At 45.8% G+C, this 22,469-nt stretch overlaps 1 protein-coding gene across 1 annotated transcript in view; it reads left to right on the top strand.

The window, feature by feature from the left end:
* RTF1 (RTF1 homolog, Paf1/RNA polymerase II complex component) overlaps window positions 1–22,469 on the top strand; it is a 68,605-nt gene that overhangs the window by 9,413 nt on the left and 36,723 nt on the right. The window contains exon 2 of the mRNA XM_024232678.3: window positions 13,459–13,569. Coding sequence (XP_024088446.1) covers window positions 13,459–13,569 — 111 coding nt within the window. The remainder of the gene's footprint in view (window positions 1–13,458; window positions 13,570–22,469) is intronic.

Consider the following 22,469-nt stretch of genomic DNA (forward strand, 5'->3'; position numbering starts at 1 on the left):
GGCTGATCTCGAACTCCAGACGTCATGATCCGCCCACCTTGGCTTCCCAAAGTGCTGGGATTACAGGCGTGAGCCACTGTGCCTGGCCATTTTTTTGTATTTTTAGTAGCGATGGGGTTTTTCCATGTTGGCCAGGCTGGTCTTGAACTCCTGACCTCAGGTGATCCACCCCCCCGCCCCCGCCTCCCAAAGTGTTGGGATTACAGGCATGAGTCTACTGTGCCCAGCCTCGACATACGTGTGTGTGTGTGTGTGTGTGTGTGTATTTTTTTTTTTTTTTTTTTTTTTTTGTAAGGCAGAGTCTCACTGTTGCCCAGGCTGGAGCGCAATGGTGTGATCTCGGCTCACTGCAATCTCCACCTCCCAGGTTCAAGCAATTCTCCTTCCTCAGCCTGCCAAGCAGCTGGAATTATAGGGGCCCACCACCACACCCGGCTAATTTTTGTATTTTTAGTAGAGATAGGGTTTCACCATGTTGGCCAGGCTGGTCTTGAACTCCTGACCTCGTGATCCACCTACCTTGGCCTCCCAAAGTGCTGGGACTACAGGCATGAGCCACCATGCCTGGTCTACAAGATTTTTAAAAAATTAGCTGAGTGTGGTGGCATGTGCCTGTGGTCCCAGCTATTCATTCAAAATAAAAGCTACATAAGCTGGGTGTAGTGGTGTGTGCTTGTAGTCCCAGCTACCCAGGAGGCTGAGATAGGAGGATCACCTGAGCTTAGGAGGTTGAGGCTGCAGAGAGCCATGATCACGCAACTGCACTCCAGCCTAGGTGACAGTGAGACCCTGACTCAAATAATAATAACAGTAATAATAATTATGCTGATGCTTGCCTGACAGAGTAGGCACTTAATACATTTTTGTTGAATAAGCAAATGCTACTTGGCATACCCATGGTGTCAAGTTTTCTTTATTTTTTTTTTGAGACGGAGTTTTGCTCTTTGTTGCCCTGGCTGGAGTGCAGTGGGGCAATCTCAGCTCACTGCAACCTCCGCCTCCCGGGTTCAAGTGATTCTCCTGTCTTAGCTTCCCAAGTAGCTGGGATTACAGGTGTCTGCCACCATACCTGGCTAATTTTTGTATTTTTAGTAGAGACGGGGTTTCACCATGCTGGCCAGGCTGGTCTCGATCTCCTGACCTCAGGTGATCTGCCTGCCTCGGCCTTCCAAAGTGCTGGGATTACAGGCATGAGCCACCATGCCTGACCTTCTTCTTTTTTTTTTTAATTTTATTTTTAGAGCTGGGGTCTCACTCTGTCACCCAAGCTACATGGTGGGACATTTTCTAACTTGGTTACATTAAGATTACTTGAAGAGATAAGGGACACTTTCACTTTGAGGGTTCTTGTTCCAACCCCTCTACTGCAATACTGATATTCCTTTTTTTTTTTTTTTTTTGAGACGGAGTCTCGCTTTGTTGCCCAGGCTGGAGTGCAGTGGCGTGATCTCGGCTCACTGCAAGCTCTGACTCCCGGGTTCACACCATTCTCCTGCCTTAGCCTCCCAAGTAGCTGGGACTACAGGTGCCCGCCACTACGCCCGGCTAATTTTTTTGTATTTTTAGTAGAGACGGGGTTTCACTCTGTTAGCCAGGATGCTCTCGATCTCCTGACCTTGTGATCCGCCCACCTTAGCCTCCCAAAGTGCTGGGATTACCCGTGTGAGCTACCATGCCCTGCCCCCTCCTCCTTTTTTTTTTTTTTTTTTTGAAGACAGGGTCTCACTCTGTCACCCAAGCTGAAGTGCAGAGTGACGTGATCATGGATCACTCTAGCCTTGACCTCCTGGCTTCAAGTGATCCTCCCTCCTCTGCCTCTGGAGTAGCTGGGATCACAGGTGTGTGCCACCATGCCCAGCTAATTTATTTATTTATTTTGAGACAGAGTCTTGCTCTGTTGCCCAGGCTGGAGTGCAGTGGTGTGATCTCAGCTCACTGCAACCTCTCTGCCTCCTGGGCCCAACCAGTTCTCCCTCAGCCTCCTGTGTAGCTGGGATTATAAGCATGCGCCAGCACATCTGCCTACTTTTTGTATTTTTAGTAGAGACAGGGTTTCGTCATGTTGGCCAGGCTGGTCTCAAACTCCTGACCTCAAGTAATCTGCCCATCTTGGCCTCCCAAAGTGCTGGGATTACAGGCGTGAGCCACCACTCCCGGCTGCAGTGAATTGATTTTTAATTTTTTGTAGAGACAGGGTCTCCCTATGTTGCCCATGCTGGTCTCAAACTCCTGGGCTCAAGGGATCCTTCCTCCTACCTTGGCCTCCCAAAGTACTGGGATTACGGGCCACCTGTAAGCCACCTGTGAGCCACCACGCCCAGCCAATACTCACTGTTTAAATTAACCAATAGTTTTGCTATGAAAGGGACACTAGGAAGTAACTTCTCAGATTTAAAGCTCTGTGAATTACTGTTTTTTTCCTCGTCATCTCGTAGATCTCTCTCTGCCCACTTCTGTCTGTCCCTGTGGCTACTTGTTTAATGCGACTGCTGTGGGTTCCTTCTGAGTCCTCTCTGTACTTCCATGCTGGCCCCTCTAGTCTGTTCATCTACCAGTTGTAGTGCTCTTTTTTTTTTTTCTCTCTCTCTCTTTCCAGGAGTGCTCTTTTAAAACCCTTGCTGGATTGGGTTACTCCCCTGCTTCAGACCACTCGATGGCTTACCACTGCCTAACTTCATGCTCCTCACCCTGTTTTATAAAGCTCAGAAAGATCTGGTTTCTTCTTACCACTAACCTATCTCATTCAATTCTCCTGCTTGCCTGCTAAACTTTAGTCACAGTTTCTCTTTCAGTTCTTTGACTAAGCCAAGCTGTTATCAGCTTCAGGGCCTTAGCTGTTCCATCTGAAGGCCTCTGTCCAGAAAACTGTACCATCTTTTCCTCTCGTGAAGTTTCTAGTCTCAGCCTCAGTGCCTCAGAGAAGCCTCTCTAACCACCCTACTGCAGATAGCCCCTGCACTCATTTGATTCACTTCCTTCTTAACACTTACTATTAGGTGGAATTCATTGTTTCTTTACTTGTTCATTGTTTGTCTCCCATACTTGATTTTAAATTCCATGAGGTCAAGGACCATGTATCTTTTCCTTATTTTTTATTTGTTTTTAATTGAATTGAATTGAATTGAATTTATTTTTTCTTTTCTTTTTTTTTTTTTTTTTTGAGACAGAATCTTGCTCTGTTGCCCAGGCTGGAATGCAGTGGCACGATATCAGCTCACTGCCATCCCTACCTCCTGGGTTCAAGCAGGTCTCCTGCCTCAGCTTCATGAGTAGCTGGGATTACAGGTGCATGCCACCATGTCTGGCTAATTTTTTTTTTTTTTTTTTTTTTTTTTTTTGAGATGGAGTCCCGCCGCCCCCTAGGCTGGAGTGCAGTGGCGTGATCTCGGCTCACTGCAACCTCCCGCTCACTACAACCTCCACCTCCCGGGTTCAAGCCATTCTCCAGCCTCAGCCTCCCAAATAGCTGGGACTACAGGCGCGTGCCACCACACCCAACAAATCCTTTGTATTTTTAGTAGAGACAGGGTTTCACCATGTTAGCCAGGATGGTCTCGATCTCCTGACCTCACGATCCGTCTGCCTTGGCCTCCCAAAGTGCTGGGATTACAGGTGTGAGCCACTGTGCCCAGCCTAATTTATGTATTTTTAGTAGAGGTGGGGTTTCACCATATTGGCCGGGCTGGTCTTGAAATCCTGACCTCAAGTGATCCACCTGCCTCAGCCTCCCAAAATGCTAGGATTACAAGCATGAGCCACCATGGCCTGGCTTCTTTTTTATTTTTTAAGGCACAGGGTTTCACCCATTGCTCAGCCTGGAGTGCAGTGACGAGAACCTAGCTCACTGCAGCCTTGACTTCCGAACTCAAGCAATCCTTCAACCTCAGCCTTCCAAGCAGCTGGGACTGCAGGCGCCCATCACCACATCCAGCTAATTTTTTTTTCGGGAGACGGAGTCTCAGTCTGTTGCCCAGGCTGGAGTGCAGTGGTGCGATCTCAGCTCACTGCAACTTCCACTTCCTGAGTTCAAGTGATTCTCCTGCCTCAGCCTTCTGAGTAGCTGGGATTACAGGCGCCCTCCAACACGCCCAGCTAATTTTTGTATTTTTAGTAGAGACGGGGTTTTGCCATGTTTGCTACGCTAGTCGTGAGCTCCTGACCTCAGCCGATCCGCCCGCCTTGGCCTCCCAAAGTGCTGGGATTACAGGTGTGAGTCACCACGCCTGGCCCACCTAATTTTTTAAAAAATCCTTTTGTCCAGACGGGGTCTCCTTATGTCGCTGAGGCTGGTCTTGAACTCCTGGGCTCAATTTTCCCACTTCAGCCTCCCACAGAGCTGGAATTACAGATACGAGTCACTGCGCCCAGCCATATCTTTTCTTCACTACTGTTTACCCAGGGCTTGCTACATAATGGTTGCTGTTAGTAGGGTGACCAACCATCCTAGTTTGCCAGGAACTGAGAAGTTTCCCAGAATGTAGGACTTTTAGTGCTAAAACCATGACAGTCCTGGGAAAACCAGGATATTTGGTCGCCTTAGCTGGTAGTTGGTGACAGTTATATTAGTGGAATGAGTGAGAAAGATCTCAACATGCTAATTAGCTATAAAACCTGTTGAGATTTATTCATATGGGCTTTTATTCTCCTTTCTTGCCTTGTTTTGTGGTCTCAGTTTTGGCAGTCTGAGCCATATTTAATGTTAAATATGGCTTTTAAGCAATGTTAATGAAACTGCTGTAGAAGCCAGATGCGACATCTCTGCACAGCCATCCTATAGTAAGTAGGTTGGGCATTGGCATTATTTCAAGTAGATCTTTAGTTCAGCTTTCATTTGATACACCATGCTGGCACCCCCTGCACCATTCCCCTAGAGGAATGTCGAGATAAATAGGGAAGGCTTTCACTGGATAGCTTGAAATACAGGGACAATGGTAAGAGATATTCACCAGACACATGAAATGTTGTCTCAACCAGTGTGGCACAGTGAAGTTGGCTGGTAGGAGAGAGTTGCAGATGGATTTACCTCTGGTGTATGGATCAGTTTCAGATGGACTTAATTTTTTTTTTTTAATTTCTTATAGAGATGTGGTCTTACTGTGTTGCCCAAGTTGGTCTTGAACTCCTGGCCTTAAACAATCCTCCCACTTTGGCCTACCAAAGTGCTGAGATTACAGTTGTGAGCCACTATGCCTGGCCAGATTGACTTTTTTTTTTACTACAAGTGTTAGGTAGGTCATCTCGAACTGATTAACTGATTGCCTCTAATCTGATGGTCTCTTTATGTGTGTGGTGTTGGAAAGACTTTTCTTTTTTTTTTTCTTTTTGAGACGGAGTCTTGCTCTGTCGCCCAGGCTGGAGTTCAGTGGCACAATCTAGGCTCACTGCAGCCTCCGCCTCCTGGGTTCAAGCAATTCTCCTGCCTCAGCCTCCTGAGTAGCTGGGACTACAGGCACACACCGCCACCCCCAGCTAATTTTTGTATTTTTAGTAGAGACTGGGTGGGAAGACTTTTTTGTTGCATATTGGTCTATTCAGCTATTATGAGTCCTTTATATTCAATAGAATATAAAGGACTGGCTGGGCATTGTGGCTCACACCTGTAATCCTAGCACTTTGGGAGGATGAGGCAGGTAGATTGCCTGAGCTCAGAGGTTCAAGACCAGCCTGGGCAACATGATGAAACCCTGTCTCTACTAATAATACAAAATATTAGCTGGGCGTGGTTGTGCATGCCTGTAGTCCCAGCTACTCGGAAGGCTGAGGTGGGAGAATCACTTGAACCTGGGAGGCAGAGGCTGCAGTGAGCCAAGATCGTACCACTGCACTCTCGTCTGGGTGACGGACCAAGATTTCGTCTCCAAGAGCAAACAAAAAGAATATAAAGGACTGAACAAAAAAGTAATCTTGCTGTGAGTTTTCCCAGTAACTTCCTATACAATCCTCAAGTTGTGGGAAGTGCGTCTTGTATCTTTCACACTGTTAAGAGAGTCTTTGCTGTCTCCATACTATTGTGGGTTTTCTTTTCTTTTTTTTTTTATTGAGACAGAGTCTCGCACTGTCACCTGGGCTGGAGTGCAGTGGTGTGATCTCGGCTCACTGCAACCTCCACCTCCTAGGTTCAAGAGATTCTCCTTGCCTCAGACTCCCAAGTAGCTGGGATTACAGGCGCCTGCCACCATGCCCAGCTATTTTTTTGTATTTTTAGTAGAGACGGGGTTTCACCATGTTGGCCAGGCTGGTCTTGAACTCCTGACCTCGTGATCTGCCCACCTCGGCTTCCCAAAGTGCTGGGATTACAGTCGTGAGCCACTGCGTCCAGCGGGTTTTTCTTTTTTCTTTTTTTTTGAGACGAAGTTTTGTTCTTGTTCCCAGGCTAGAGTGCAGTAGTGCAATCTCGGCTCACTGCAACCTCTGCCTTCCGGTTTCAAGTAGTTCTCCTGCCTCAGCTTCGCAAGTAGCTGGAATTACAGGCGCCCGCCACCACGCCCAGCTAATTCTTTTATATTTTTAGTGGAGACAGGATTTCACCACGTTGATCAGGCTGGTCTCGAACTGCTGACCTCGTGATCCACCTGCCTCGGCCTTCCAAAGTGCTGGGATTACAGGCGTGAACCACCGCACCCGGCCGGGTTTTTCTTTTTAAGGCAGTGTCTTGTTTTGTTTCCCAGGCTGGAGTGAAGTGGTTCACTGCACTCTCAACCACCCAGACTCAAACAATTCTCATGCCTCAGCCTCTTGAGTAGCTGAGACTACAGGCATGTGCCACCACACCTGGCTGAGTTCTTGGATTTTTTGTACAGATGGGGTTTCACCACATTGCCCGGACTGCTCTTGAACTCCTGGGCTCAAACGATCACCCCTCATCGGCCTCCCAAAGTGCTAGGACTGTGGTTGTGAGTCAGTGTCCCTGGCCCATATTTTTTTTTTTTTTTTTTTTTTTTTTTTGAGACACAGTCTCACTCTTGCGCAGGCTGGAGTGCAGTGGCACGATCTTGGCCCACTGCAACCTTTGCCTGCCAGGTTGAAGTGATTCTCTTGCCTCAGCCTCCCGAGTAGCTAGAGTACAGGTGCACGCCACCATGCCTGGCTAATTTTTTGTATTTTTAGTAGAGATGTGGTTTCACCATGCTGGCCAGGATGGTGTTGAATTCCTGACCTTGTGATCTGCCCACCTCAGCCTCTCAAAATGCTGGGATTACAGGCATGAGCCACTGTGCCTGGCCATACTATTGTTAATATGGTATTTAATGTAGTAGAAGAGGGATTGTAGTTATCAGATGCAGTTGTTCGTTGATGAAGGAGAGCTGTTTGTTAGGTTTTCTTTTTTTTTTTTTTTTTTGAGACGGAGTCTTGCTCTGTCACTCAGTCTGAATGGAGTACAGTGGCGCAATCTCGGCTCACTGCAAGCTCTGCCTCCCGGGCTCAGGCCATTCTCCCGCGTCAGCCTCCCGAGTAGCTGGGACTACAGGTGCTCACCACCACGCCCGGCTAATTTTTTGTATTTTTAGTAGAGACAGGGTTTCACTGTGTTAGCCAGGATGGTCTCAATCTCCTGACCTCGTGATCTGCCCGCCTCAGCCTCCCAAAGTGCTGGGATTACAGGCGTGAGCCACTGCGCCCGGCCTAGGTTTTCAGTATGTAGAGCGGAACCTCCTTGACAGGAAGGCAGTACTAATGTCTTAACACTTCAGTTACAGTAACTTTTAACAGATGTCTACTATGGTTTGATTGATAGCAAATCCAAATTTCTGTTGTAACGAATTGGTATTAAAACAGGCATACTAGGCTGGGCATGGTGGCTCACACCTGTAATCCCAGCACTTTGGGAGGCCGAGGCGGTGGATCACTTGAGATCAGGAGTTCAAGACCAGCCTGGCTAACATGGTGAAACCCCACTTCTACTAAAAATACAAAAAATTAGCCAGGTGTTGTGGTGTGCACCTGTAATCCCAGCTACTTGGGAGGCCGAGGCAGGAGAATTGCTTGAATCGGGAGGCCGAGGTTGCAGTGAGCCGGGATCGCACCATTGCACTCCAGCTTGGGCAACAAGAGTGAAACTCCGTCTCACAAAAAAAAGAAAAACAAACAGGCATACTATGGTTGGCTGTGGTGGCTCACGCCTGTAATCCCAACACTTTGGGAGGCTGAGGTGGGCAGATCATCAGGAGTTCAAGACCATCCTGGCCAACATGGTGAAACCCTGTCTCTACTAAAAATACAATAATATTAGCTGGGTGTGGTGGCGTGCGCCTGTAGTCCCAGCTACTTGGGAGGCTGAGGCAGGAGAATCACTTGAACCAGGGAGGCGGAGGTTGCTGTGAGCCGAGATCACTCCACTATACTCCAGCCTGGGAGACATAGTGAGAGTCCGTCTCAAAAAAAAATAAATAAATAAAAATATAAAACCGGCATAATAATGCATTTGTGAACCTGAAGGGGTCAGAGAAGAGATTACTTACCAGAATTCTTTTTTGCCTTTTTGAGACAGAGTCTCACTCTGTTACCCAGGCTGGAGTGCAGTGGCATGATCTTTGCTCACTGCAACCCCCACCTCCCAGACTCAAGTGATTCTCCCACCTCAGCCTCCTGAGTAGCTGGGACTACAGGTGTGTGCCACCATGCCCAGCTAACTTTTCTATTTTTAGCAAAGATCAGGTTTCACCATGTTGGCCAGGGACACTCAAGTGATCTACCTGCCTCAGCCTCACAAAGTACTGGTAATACAAACGTGAGCCACTGCACCCAGCCCAGAAGTCTTTAAAGCTTATAAATTTACATTAAAGTAATATGGGAAAAAAGGTAATGGTATAGACCATGAACGTATTACTATATAACCCAGCAATCCCAGTCCTAGGTATTTACTCAAGTGAAGTAAAAACTAATGTTTACATAGAAGACTGTACATGGTACAGTTGTTACCCAAATGGTAACAACTCAGATGTTTTATTGTTGTTGTTGCTGTTTGCTACCACACTTTTTTTTTTTTTTTGATGGAGTTTTGCTCTTGTTGACCAGGCTGGAGTGCAATGGCGCTATCTCAGTTCACTGCAACCTCTGCCTCCCAGGTTCAAGCAATTCTCCTGCCTCAGCCTCCCGAGTAGCTAGGATTACAGGCATGCACCACCACGCCCAGCTAATTTTGTATTTTTAGTATAGACGTGGTTTCTCTATGTTGGTCAGGCTGGTCTTGAACTCCCGACCTCAGGTGATCCGCCCGCCTTGGCCTCCCAAAGTGCTGGGATTACAGGCGTGAGCCACCACGCCCGGCCTTTCTTTCTTTTTTTTTTTTTTTGAAGTAAAGACGAGGTCATGCTATGTTGCCAAGCTGGTCTCAAACTTTTGGGCTCAAGCGGTCCTCCCACCCTGGCTTCCCAAAGTGCTGGGATTATAGGCATGAACCACTGCACCTAGCACAAATGTTTTTCAGCTGGTAAATGGTTCAACAAACTGTGATACATTCATACAGTGGAATACTACTTAGCAAAAATAGAGACAAACTGTAGTAATGATACATGCTGTAATGTGAATGAATCTCAAATGCACTATGCCAAATGAAAGAAGCCAAACTCAAAAGGCTAAGATACTATATGATTCCATCTATATGATGTTCTATAGGGACAGAAAACAGGTCTCTGGTTGCCAGGGAATGGGAGAAGGGATGTATAAAGATGAGAGAATTGAGGGATGATAGAACTATAGAGTGTAGATGATGGGATATGGAGTGGAACCTCCTTAACAGGAAGGCAGTACTATTGTCTTTTTTTTTGAGATGGAGTCTTTCACTGTCACCCTGGCTGGAGTGCAGTGAAGCGATCTCTGCTCACTGCAACCTCCGCCTCCTGGGTTGAAGCAGTTCTCCTGCCTCAGCCTCCCGAGTAGCTGGGATTACAGGCGCACGTCACCATGCCCGGCTAATTTTTTGTATTTTTAGTAGAGGCGGAGTTTCACTATGTTGGCTAGGATGGTCTCGAACTCCTGACCTCGTGATCTGCCCGCCTCGGCCTCCCAAAGTTCTGGGATTACAGGCGTGCGCCACCGCGCCTGGCCAGCAGTACTAATGTCTTACTTTAGTTACAGTAACCCTTTTTTTTTTTTTTTTTTTGAGATGGAGTCTCGCTCTGTCGCTCAGGCTGGAGTGCAGTGGCGTGATCTCGGCTCACTGCAACCTCTGCCTCCCGGGTTCAAGTAATTCTCCTGCCTGTAGCCTCCTCCTACAGTAACTTTTAGCAGATGTCTACTGTGTTTTGATTAATAGCAAATCCAAATCTCTGTTATAATCAATTGGTATCAAAACAGGAATACTAGTGTATTTGTGAACCTGAAGGGGTAAGAGAAGAGATTAGATCTTCTTTATATCAGAGAAGATAAAGATCTTGACTGTGGTCATGGTTTCAAGTATTTGTCAAACTCGTAGAACTATATGTATTAGTATATTAGAAAAGTATATCAGAAAGGATAAAATATATATAAATTAGACCTCAAGTTTGGGTTTTTTGTTTTGTTTTATTTTGTTTTTATAGAGACTGGGTCTCTACAAGCAAGCCTCCCACCTTGGCCTCCCAAAGTATTGGGATTACAGGTGTAAACCACCGCGCCCAGTTTACCTCAGGTTTTAAAATGACTATAAACACACAAGTGTTGATATAATTTGCATTTGGTCCATAGAGTTACCATTTTGGTATGAGAAAGCAGACAATGATTTCAGTGTTTCGGGAAGTTAGTATGTTAACTCTCTCTAGTGAAATGGCAAGAGTTAACATTTTATGAGTGTTTATCAACAAGAGAGTCAGCTGTTTAATCTGAGAAGGTCATTTCTCATTTTAGCCAAGGAGGGAGGATATACTCCTAAAATAGAGACTGGAAGAATAAAACAGATACTTTGTAGCAGTCTATTATTTTACAGTCTGTCTTGGCACTTGATCCATAATTGTATAGCACCATCATCATTAAGGAATATTACTACTAGTGTTTATTAGCTGTATCTTCTCTCTTTTGGCAGAAGGGAAAAATGTTTTAGACTAGTAAACTATGACTCAGTTAGGAGCCAGGATTCTGTCTGCCGAGGTTTGAATCCTGGCTCTGTCACGTACCAGCTGTGTTACTAGGTAAGTTACACAGCTTGGGTAAGTTACTTAAACTCCTTAGTTTCTTGGCCTGGTGTGGTGGCTCACACCTGTAATCCCAGCACTTTGGGAGGCCAAGGCGAGTGAATCACTTGAGGTCAGTAGTTCAAGACCAGCCTGGGCATCATGACAAAACCCCATTTCTACTAAAAGTACAAAAATTAGTCAGGCATGGCCGGGTGCAGTGGCTCACGCCTGTAATCCCAGCACTCTGGGAGGCCAAGGCAGGCGGATCACGAGGTCAGGAGATTGAGACCATCCTGGCTAACACGGTGAAACCCCGTCTCTACTAAAAAAAAAAAAAAAAAAAAAAAAAAAAAAAAAATTAGCTGGGCTTGGCTGGTACCGGTAGTCCCAGCTACTCGGGAGGCTGAGGCAGGAGAATGGTGTGAACCCAGGAGGCGGATCTTGCAGTGAGCCGAGATTGTGCCACTGCACTCTAGCCTGGGCGACAGAGCGAGACTCCGTCTCAAATAAAAAAAATAAATAAATTAGCCAGGCGTGGTGGTGGGTGCCTGTAGTCCCAGCTACTTGGGAGGTTGAGGCAGTAGAATGGTATGAACCTGGGAGGCGGAGCTTGCAGTGAGCTGAGATCACGCCACTGCACTCCAGCCTGGGCAACAGAGCAAGACTCCGTCTCAAAAAAAAAAAAAAAAAAAATTAGCCAGGCATGGTGGCATTCTCCTGTAGTCCCATCTACTTGGGAGGCTGAGGCATGGGCATTGCTTGAATCTGGGAGGTGGAGGCTGCAGTCAGCCGAGATCATGCCACTGCGCTCTAGCCTGGGCAACAGAGTGAGTCTCTGTCTCAAAAACAACAATAAGAGACCAGGCATGGTGGCTCACGCCTGTAATCCCAGCACTTTGGGAGGTCGAGGTGGTCGGATTACAAGGTCAGGAGATCGAGACCATCCTGGCCAACTTGGTGAAACCCCATCTCTGCTAAAATACAAAAAATTACCCAAGTGTGGTGGCACGCCCCTGTAGTCCCAGCTACTCGGGAGGTTGACTCAGGAGAATTGCTTGAACCCGGAAGGCGGAGGTTACAGTAAGCCGAGATCACGCCACTGCACTCCAGCCTGGGTGACAGAGCAAGACTCCATCTTGAAACAAACAAACAATAAAAACCAAGAACAACAAAAAAATCTCTTTTCATTATCTTTAAATGGTAATGATATCGTTGTTGTGAAGATTAAATATCAGATGTTTAGAAAAGTACCTGGCATTGCGCCGGGTGTGGGGGCTCACACCTGTAATCCCAGCACTTTGGGAGGCCAAGGCGGGAGGATCACGAGGTCAGGAGATCGAGACCATACTGGCTAACGTGGTCAAACCCCGTCTCTACTAAAAATACAAAAAAAAAAATTACCCAGGCGTGGTGGTGGGCACCTGACAGCTACTCGAGAGACTGAGGCAGGAGAATGGCTTGAACCCAGGAGGCGGAGCTTGCAGTGAGCTGAGGTCGCACCACTGCACTCCAGCCTGGGCGACACAGCGAGACTCTGTCTCAAAAAAAAAAGATAAAAAAGAAAAGTACCTGGCATCTAGTGAGTACAGTATAATTGTGGACTGGTATTGGTATTAGCAGAAAGCAGAGCAAGTAACCTTTTGTTGCGTTTTTGAGTGACTGGACTGAGTTGGGGAGACTTCAAGTGCGAAGGGAACCATGTGACAGAGCAAATCTTGGTTGTAGTCATGGCTTACTTAATGGTACTTCCTTCTTACTGTCATCGCCCTTGAATGACCAGGACAAGGCAGAGGTGGTGAATTGGGAGAATAGGGCTTGTGAAATTAGGATTCTGGTGTAGTGGCCAGCACACTTACTGCTTGTTGTCACAAACTGGATTAAACACTGGACACTTTTTTTCTGGTTTAAGTATTCAAAATATAAAATGACCTCAGAAATTACAGTTTGTAAGCTTATTCAAAACTGCCCCACAAATGCCAATTTTACCATAAAATACTAAACCAGTTAAAACAGTGACTAGGTTACCTTTGTAAACGTGGTTCTTACCAGTCCCAGAGAATCAGTGCTTCTGTTGTTTAGGGTAGAATCAGGAACAATTTGGGGATAGCCTCCAGTTTGGTTCCAGTTCCTGTCCAACTTCAGACATATATTATCCATTAAAAAGGTGGGGCAGATTTTGTAAACATTTCTTCAGCACCTTGGAATCCTAGCAGTCAGTCTGTTCATGCAGATAGAAGTGCCTGTGACAATGTCCTTTAGTTGAAAGCACAAAAATATAAAAAAGATCTAGAGAGGGTGGGCATTTGATTATTCTTGGATATTCTTTCTCTATTGAACAAAACTGATGTGCCTATTTTTGTCCCATTAGGAGCTCCTGTCCCTGGCAAAGCGAAAGCGCAGTGACTCTGAGGAGAAGGAGCCGCCTGTGAGTCAGCCTGCAGCCTCGTCAGACTCGGAGACGTCTGACAGTGACGATGAGGTGGGTGTGGAGGGCCTTGGCTTCTGGGACCATTAGATAGTTGAGGGTCCTCGCTTTGGTGGCTCCTGTTGGTCTCATTTCCTTAAACGGAGACTTACAGCCTAAGATCTACAAGAATTTATTGGGGAAAGAAAATGGTGTAAGGAAGGCCAGGTGCTGTGGCTCGCTCCTGTAATCCCAGCACTTTGGGAGGCTGAGGTGGGTGGATCACCTGAGGTCAGGAGTTTGAGACCAGCCTGGCCAACATGGTGAAACCCTGTCTCTACTAAAAATACAAAAATTAGCTAGGCGTGGTGGCGCACGCCTGTAATCCCAGCTACTCAGGAGGCTGAGGCAGGAGAATTGCTTTAACCCAGGAGGCAGAGGTTGCAGTGAGCCGGGATCTCCCCACTGCACTCCAGCCTGGGTGACAAAGCAAGACTCTGTCTCAAAAAATAAAAGAAAATGGTGTAATGAAAGCTATTGAGTGTCATGTTCATTGTACTGCTAGTTACCTAGTGGGTCCCTCTGCAGGACATGCATAGTCATTCTGTAGCTTTTTTTTTTTTCAGCCTTATTGCAGAAGTAGTCATATTTTTTCTTTTTTTTTTTTTTTTTTTTGAGATAGAGTCTCGCTCTGTCACCAGGCTGGAGTGCAGTGGCGGGATCTTGGCTCACTGCAACTTCCGCCTCCCGGGTTCACGCCATTCTCCTGCCTCAGCCTCCTGACTAGCTGGGACTACAGGCACCCACCACCAGGCCCAGCTAATTTCTTTTTTTATTTTTAGTAGAGACAGGGTTTCACTGTGTTAGCCAGGGTGGTCTGGATCTCCTGACCTCGTGATCCACCCGCCTCAGCCTCCCAAGGTGCTGGGATTACAGGTGTGAGCCACTGCGCCCAGACTCTCTTTTTTCTTTTTGAGTCATCTTTTTAATCTCACTTTCATGTTAGAAAATAAATTCTATCAAGGATGCCGTAGTTTAATGGGAAATACTTTAGTAAGAAAAGAAACTTTGGGAAGATTGATTCAACATCCCTCAGAGTGATGGTGTTAACTTCAAAGGAGGAAAATCCAGCTGTTCATTGTCTAGACCAAGGTCACTTTCCCAAATTACCTACCAACAATGGCAGGCCCTAAAAGATCCAGAACCTTAATGGAAGACAGGGATGAGGGGAAAGATATTTGAAACACTTCTACATGTTTCTCATTTGATTTATTTATTTTATTTTATTTTTTTGAGATGGAGTCTCACTCTTAACGCCCAGGCCAGAGTGCAGTGGCACGATCTCGCTCACTGCAACCTCTGCCTCTTGGGTTCAAGCGATTCTCCTGCCTCAGCCTCCCGAGTAGCTGGAACTACAAGCATGCACCACAGTGCCCGGCTGATTTTTGTATATTTAGTGGAGACAGGGTTTCGCCACGTTCGCCAGGCTGGTCTCAAACTTCCGACCTCAGATGATCTACCCACCTCGGCCTCCCAAACTGCTGAGATTACAGGCATGAGCCATTGCACCCAGCCTTTCATTTGATTTAAAGTATTTTCTTCCCCTTAGTAATTCCTTGGAGAGAAGCCGGATATCACCTTTCAGTGTAATTTCTTACCCTGCAGCCTAGGAAAATATTTGTTAACAGTAAAGTAAAAAATGTTTATTTAATATAATGAAATTTAATTAGCAGCTGAATAGTATTTACCGGTGTCCTGCATGTGTATATTGGAGTGATTGCCTTCTGATCAACTGTAGTGATAATTTGTTTTTTTTTTTTTCTTGAGACTGAGTCTCACTCTGTCACCCAGGCTACCGTGCGGTGGCGAAATCTCAGTTCACTGCAACCTCTGCCTCCGGGGTTTAAGAGATTCTCCTGCCTCAGCCTCCTGAGTAGCTGGGACTACAGGCGCGTGCCACCATACCCGGCTAATTTTTTATTTTTAGTAGAGATGGGCTTTCACCATGTTGGCCAGGCTGGTCTCAAACTCCTGATCTCAGGTGACCCGCCCCCTTGGCCTCCCAAAGTGCTGGGATTATAGGCGTGAGCCACTGCGCCTGGCCTCTTTTTTTTTTTTGAGACAGAGTCTCGCTCTGTCGCCAGCCTGGAGTGCAGTGGTGCAATCTCAGCTCACTGCAACCTCTGCCTCCTGGGTTCAAGCAATTTTCCTTTCTCAACCTCCCAAGTAGCTGGGACTGCAGGCGCATGTCACCACATCCAGCTAATTTTTTGTATTTTTAGTAGAGTCGGGGTTTCACCATGTTAGGCAAGATGGTCTCATTCTCCTGACCTCGTGATCTGCCCGCCTCGGCTTCCCAAAGTGCTGGGATTAGAGGCGTGAGCCCTGCGCCTGGCCAAAAGTTTATTCTTTTGTTTATTTTTAATGGACAAACTACAATTTCTCTCAAATTAACAAAAAATCAGTGGGGGTCTATGAAATAATTTGCTTTGTCATTTTGTTTTCTTTCTTTAAATGCCTAGACAATACAGAAAAACCTTGAAATAATTTTCTCTCCCACTATTCCTTTTTTTTGAGATGGAGTCTCACTCTGTCACCCAGGCTGGAGTGCAGTGGTGTGATCTCGGCTCACTGCAAGCTCCACCTCCTGAACTCACTCCATTCTTCTGCCTCAGCCTCCCAAATAGCTGGGACTACAGGCGCCTGCCACCACTCCCAGCTAATTTTTTGTATTTTTGGTAGAGACGGGGTTTCACCATGTTAGCCAGGATGGTCTCGATCTCCTGACCTTGTGATCCGCCCGCCTCGGCCTCCCAAAGTGCTGGGATTACAGGCGTGAGCCACCATGCCCGGCCTCTCTCCCACTATTCGTATAGCTACTTTTATTTTTCATGTTTCAGAAGTCAGCTGCTGTGGTCCACCCTTGCCGCTCAGTATTGTATTAAGTTTGAATATGTGTTATTCCTGGAATACCCTGTAATGTGTTTGTGGTCTCTGGTATTCCTTAAGATACAAGAAGTAAGTCTGCTTGGAACACATTCATTCTCCATATGTCTGTTGTTAAAAGTTAGGTCAGAGTCCTAACTTTTGCAGTTACTATGACATTCCCTTCCTCCTTTTTTAGCCAAAGCATTAGAGGAGACCACAACTTGTGTTAGAGGAGATCCACATCCATAAAATTCTTTATGGTTTAGGGTTCCCTTCGTTACTCGCAGCTGTTTAATGAAGTAAAAAACTGCTCATCTTAGAACACTACCCAATGATTTGTGCACGTATTGGAGAAAAAGCTGACAGCAAGCTCCACCCTGCCCAGCAGGAAATGAGCGTTTGAGTGACTTTTCCCCTACAGAATTCTTAGCTCCTGCTGCTGCCTCCAGATTCTAGTACTCCAGGCCCTCAGGCTTATTGTAACTCTACTCCAGTCCCTCTCTCAGGAGAGCAGCGTCTGTATCATGGTCATTCTGAAAGATGCCTGTTTTTCTGTTTCTATCATGTCTCTTTGGCCCAAGATACTAGCTTAGCACAGAGCACCTCAGAGTTAGAGCAAACAGTTAATTATTTTGGACAGTTCAGAAAATAACTATTAAAATCTTTATTAAAAAATTCTTCCAGCCACTGTGTAACTCAATGTTATTACTGTGAGCTCAAACTTACTGCTGCTGTGGACATTTTAGATTGGGTAGGGGACTTCTGAGAGAGTCTTAGGATATAAAGTTTGAGACAGTGGCTCTTTTTTTCCCCTTTCATAATGATTTTTTTTTTTTTTTTTTTTTTGAGATGGAGTCTCTCTCTGTTGCCCAGGCTGGAGTGCAGTGGCGCGATCTTGGCTCACTGTAAGCTCTGCCTCCTGGGTTCACGCCATTCTTCTGCCTCAGCCTCCCGAGCAGCTGGGACTACAGGCGCTCACCACCACGCCTGGCTAATTTTTTGTATTTTTAGTAGAGACGGGGTTTTACAGTGCTAGCCAGGATGATCTCGATCTCCTGACCTCATGATCCGCCGGCCTCAGCCTCCCAAGGTGCTGGGATCACAGCTGTGAGCCACCATCATAATGATTATTAATACATCTTTCATGGGTAAAAAACCACATACTGAAGTAGTTTGCTATGTCTTCTTGTTTCTTCAACTTTTGTGTCTTTAACGCCTGCGGATTAACCTTTTAGAAATTTGGTTGTTAAAGTGGCAATTCTCGGGCCAGGCATGGTGGCTCACACCTGTAATCTCAGCACTTTGGGAGGCCAAGGCAGGTAGATCACTTGAGGTCAGGAGTTTGACACCAGACTGGCCAACACGGCGAAACCCTGTCTCTACTAAAAACACAAAAATTAGCCAGGCGTAGTAGTGGGCGCCTGTAGTCCTAGCTACTCGGGAGGCTAAGGTATGAAAATCGCTTGAGCCCAGAAGGCAGAGGTTGCAGTGGGCTGAGAATGCTCCACTACACTCCAGGCTGGGCCCCAGAGTGAGACTGCATCTCAATAAAAATAAATAAAGTGGCAGTTTTCCATCAGAGGAAGCCCTCCTTGTACCAGAAGCTGCCCTGGATTTTTTTCAATCTTATATATGTCTCTCTTACTGTTTATTTTCATTAGTGAGCCATGAGTATAGGTAGAAAGAAATATGTTTGTCCCCTCAGATTTGCTAGGACAGAAAATTGGTCAAGAACAACTGAGCTAAAAAGTTAATCGGTAATTTGTTTATAAAATCAGAGACATGCACTGATTTTAGAGCAAAAAGATATTTGGCTAATTGATGAGGGAGAGGGGAAATGGAGAGAAGCTCTGAAAGTTTTCTATCCTGAAAAAAATGGGTACACTGGACATTAAGTATAATGTCATATTAGTGAGGAAATAAGTAGATGTTTCACGTATAATGTATCTTGGCGGGGGGAAACACCAACATTTAATGACAGTATATACTTGTCCTATTATTTTTGGTGATTGAATTATTCTCGATATCTGGAGGCCATGTAAAACTAAGAAGCAAGGCTGTTTGTAAGATTTACATTGGCCAAGGTCAAGGTCAGAATGCTGTGGTGTGGCACTTTGATGCTGTCACTTCCTCTCCTTGAAAGCATTTGATAAGAGAAGAAGCATCAAGCGTTCAAACAAGAGTGATTGGAAGGGAAAATAACAAGGTGAGGAGGAGGAGGAGAGCTAGCAGCCATTCAATCATGAGTTGGGGTTAAAAAAAAAATGGCCAGCAGGATGTGGTGGCTCACACCTGTAATCCAGCAATTTGGGCGGCCAAGGTGGGAGGATTGCTTAAGCTGGGAAGTTTGAGACCAGCCTGGGCAATATGGCAAAACCCCATCTCTACTAAAAATACAAAAATTATTGTAGCTAGAGGTGCAATAATAGAAAAATTAGGCCGGGTGCAGTGGCTCATGCCTGTAATCTCAGCACTTTGGGAGGCCGAGACAGGCGGATTACAAGGTCTGGAGCTCGAGACCATCCTGGCTAACATGGTGAAACCCTGTCTCTACTAAAAATACAAAAAAATTAGCCAGGCGTGGTGGCGGGCGCCTGTAGTCCCAGCTACTCTGGAGGCTGAGGCAGGAGAATGGCGTGAACCTGGTGGGCAGAGCTTGCAGTGAGCCGAGATTGCACCACTGCACTCCAGCCTGGGCGACAGAGCGAGACTCCATCTCAAAAAAAAAAAAAAAAGAAAAATTAAAAAAAAATTTTTTTTTTAAATACAAAAATTAGTCAGGTGTGGTGGTGTGCATCTGTTAACCCGGCTACTTAGGAGGCTGAGGTGGGAGGATCACCCAACCTCAGGAGGTCAAGGATGCAAGGGTGCAGTGAGCTGTAATCATGCCGCTGCACTCCAACCTGGGCAACAGAGTGAGACTCTGTCTCAAAAGAAAAAAGAAAAGAAAAATACTTGCTAGATTTTTTTTTTTTTTTTTTTTTTTTTTTTTTTTTTTTTTTTTGAGCCAGAGTCTTGCTCTGTCACCCAGGCTGGAGTGCAGTGGTGCAATCTCAGCTCACTGCAACCTCCACCTCCTGGGTTCAACAGATTCTCCTGCCTCAACCTCTCGAGTAGCTGGGATTGCAGGCGCCTGCCGCCATGCCCGGCTAACTTTTTGTACTTTTAATAGAGATGGGGTTTCACCGTGTTACCCAGGCTGATGTTGAACTCCTGAGCTCAGGTGATCCACCTGCCTTGGGCTCCCAAAGTGCTGGGATTACAGGCATGAGCCATCTCGGCTGGCCCGTTAGATGTTATATGTAGTAGTTTTTCTGTTGATTTAAAGCCATGATTATGAATAACAGTTCTTGTACTGTGAAAAAATGTTTTCCAAAATATCCAGCTGTGTGGTACTGCTTTATACAGCTTCCTTTTTCCTCTGTTATATTGGTAAGAAGTGACCATTGTGTTCTTTTCTTGGTAATGTCTTCTATAACACTTCCAGCTTACTGCATATTTTCTGTCATGGGGTCAGGAAGCCAGGGAATGCCATAGAGTTTAGGCTGGAATACCGCGCTTTAGTACTTGAACTTAGTGACAGCTGTTTAGATTGCTCATGAGCTTTATTTTATTTATTTATTTATTTATTTATTTATTTATTTGAGATGGAGTCTCTGTCTGTCGCCCAGGCTGGAGTGCAGTGGCGCCATCTTGGCTCACTCCAAGCTCCACCTCCCAGATTCACGCCATTCTCCTGCCTCAGCCTCCCCAGTAGCTGGTACTACAGGCGCCCACCACCACGCCCAGCTAATTTTTTTTTTTGTATTTTTAGTAGAGACGGGGTTTCTCTGTGTTAGCCAGGATAGTCTTGATCTCCTGACCTCGTGATCCACCCGCCTCAGCCTCCCAAAGTGCTGGGATTACAGATGTGAGCCACTGCGCCCGGCCTCATGAGCTTTATGTTTTACATATTGGCTCTTAACTGTGTAGACAAGCAGACAGTAACACCTCATCTTTCTAGACACCATTAAGATCTCATTGCAAGAATTTGGAATAAGGTGATTTTCATGGACTAGTTAATTGCTCAAATGTATTTTCAAGAAATTCCGACACTCCCAACCTAACAGTGTAATGTAGTATTAATTATATTGTGCATTTTTTGGTATCACTTCTGTTTTGCTTGTGCTTTTGTCTTCATAACTAGACTACAGGTTTTTGTGATTGAGTGCAAGGATTCTCTGTGCTTTCCAGTTAAATGTATGTGATTGCTTGATGATGAAATACAATTGGTGTCTTTTGTACTTTATCTGATTACACAATAGAAGGAAAAGAAAGCTAAGAAAGCTAAGGTATTCTTCATGTCTTCAGGCTGACATTAAATTGCATTTACTGCCTCCTGTCACTTGGGATTTAAAAAATTGCATTTACTCTTCAACTCCTGACCCCATTTTTTTTTTTTTTTTGGAAACAGAGTCTTACTTTGTCAAGAGGGCTGGAGTGTGGTGGCTCGATCTCCACTCACTATAACCTCTGCCTCCTGGGTTCAGGCAATTCTTGTACTTCAGTCTTCCAAGTAGCTGGGATTACAGGCGCATGCTACCACACCCAGCTAATTTTTTTGTATTTTTAGTAGAGACGGGGTTTCACTATGTTGGCCAGGCTGGTCTCGAACTCCTGGCCTCAAGTAATCTGTCTGCCTCGGCCTCCCAAAGTGCTGATCCCAGCACAGGTGTGAGCCACCACACCCAGCTTCCTCTGACTCTTTTTTTATTTTCAGAAAAAAACACCTAAATCAGGAACCGTGCCCTCTCAAACACATCTCTTTTGTGGCCATTTTCAGTATCTAGACTAATGACTATAGAACCTTTCTTACAATTACTTTGACTCAGAATAACATTCAGTTCATATGGAAACCTACAATGTTACAGGGTCTTAGAGATCATCTGAACTTTTTTTTTCCACAGATGAGAGAACAGACTCACAGAAATTCTCATTTTTGGCTGGGTGCAGTGTCTTAGGCCTGTAATCCCAACACTTTGGGAGGTTGAGGCGGGCGGATCACGAGGTCAGGAGATGGAGACCATCCTGGCTAACACAGTGAAACCCCTTTTCTACTAAAAATACAAAAAATTAGCCAGGCGTGGTGGCGCACGCCTGTAGTCCCAGCTACTCAGGAGGCTGAGGCAGGAGAATCGCTTGAACCCAGGAGGTGGAGGTTGCAGTGAGCAGAGATTGCGCCACTGCCTGGGGAACAAAGCAAGACTCCGTCTCAAAAAAAAAAAATTATTTTCTTTTCATAAAATGGTACTTCACATGTATGTAGAACTTCCTGGTTTCTAGTGTGCTCTAAAACTTTTCTTATTCTCTCTCCTTTTAGTCTCACACTACCCTGGTAGGTGGTCAAAGGCAGTGTTATTATTCCTACTTTACAGATAAGGAAATACTCTCTGGTTAGAGGCTTGGGCTCTATCCCAGTTCTTTAGACCCTAATCCCAGTGTAGTTTGTCACTAGCCCAGCTGTTGTTTTTTTTTTTTGAGACGGAGTCTCCCTCTGTCACCCAGGCTGGGGTGCAATGGCACGATCTTGGCTCACTGCAACCTCCACCTCCCAGGTTCAAGCAATTCTCCTCCCTTGGCCTCCCGAGTAACTGGGATTACAGGCGCCCGCCACCAGGCCTGGCTAATTTTTGTATTTTTAGTAGAGTCAGGGTTTCACCATGTTGGCCAGGCTGGTCTTGAACTCCTGACCTCAAGTGATCCACCTGCCTCAGTCTCACAAAGCGTTGGGATTACAGGTATGAGTCACCACGCCCGGCCCCAGCTGTTATTCTTGAACCCTACTTACTGAAAGGTATTTTATTTCACTTGTAAATTCAGTTCAGAGTCACTGGGTTGGAATGGTTTCTATGCTGGGTCGTGAGACCTAGGAATATGGGTATTCCTTGCTCATTAGAGATAATTTGCTCTCTGAAATCTTGAAGTTTCTTTACTTTCCTGCCTTCATCATGCTCAAAATACTCAGCATCTCAATGCCACCCTATTCCAGAGCAACCAGTCCCCGCCTT

This window comes from Pongo abelii, chromosome 16 (assembly GCF_028885655.2).
Source record: "Pongo abelii isolate AG06213 chromosome 16, NHGRI_mPonAbe1-v2.0_pri, whole genome shotgun sequence".
NCBI classification, from domain to species: Eukaryota; Metazoa; Chordata; class Mammalia; order Primates; family Hominidae; genus Pongo; species Pongo abelii.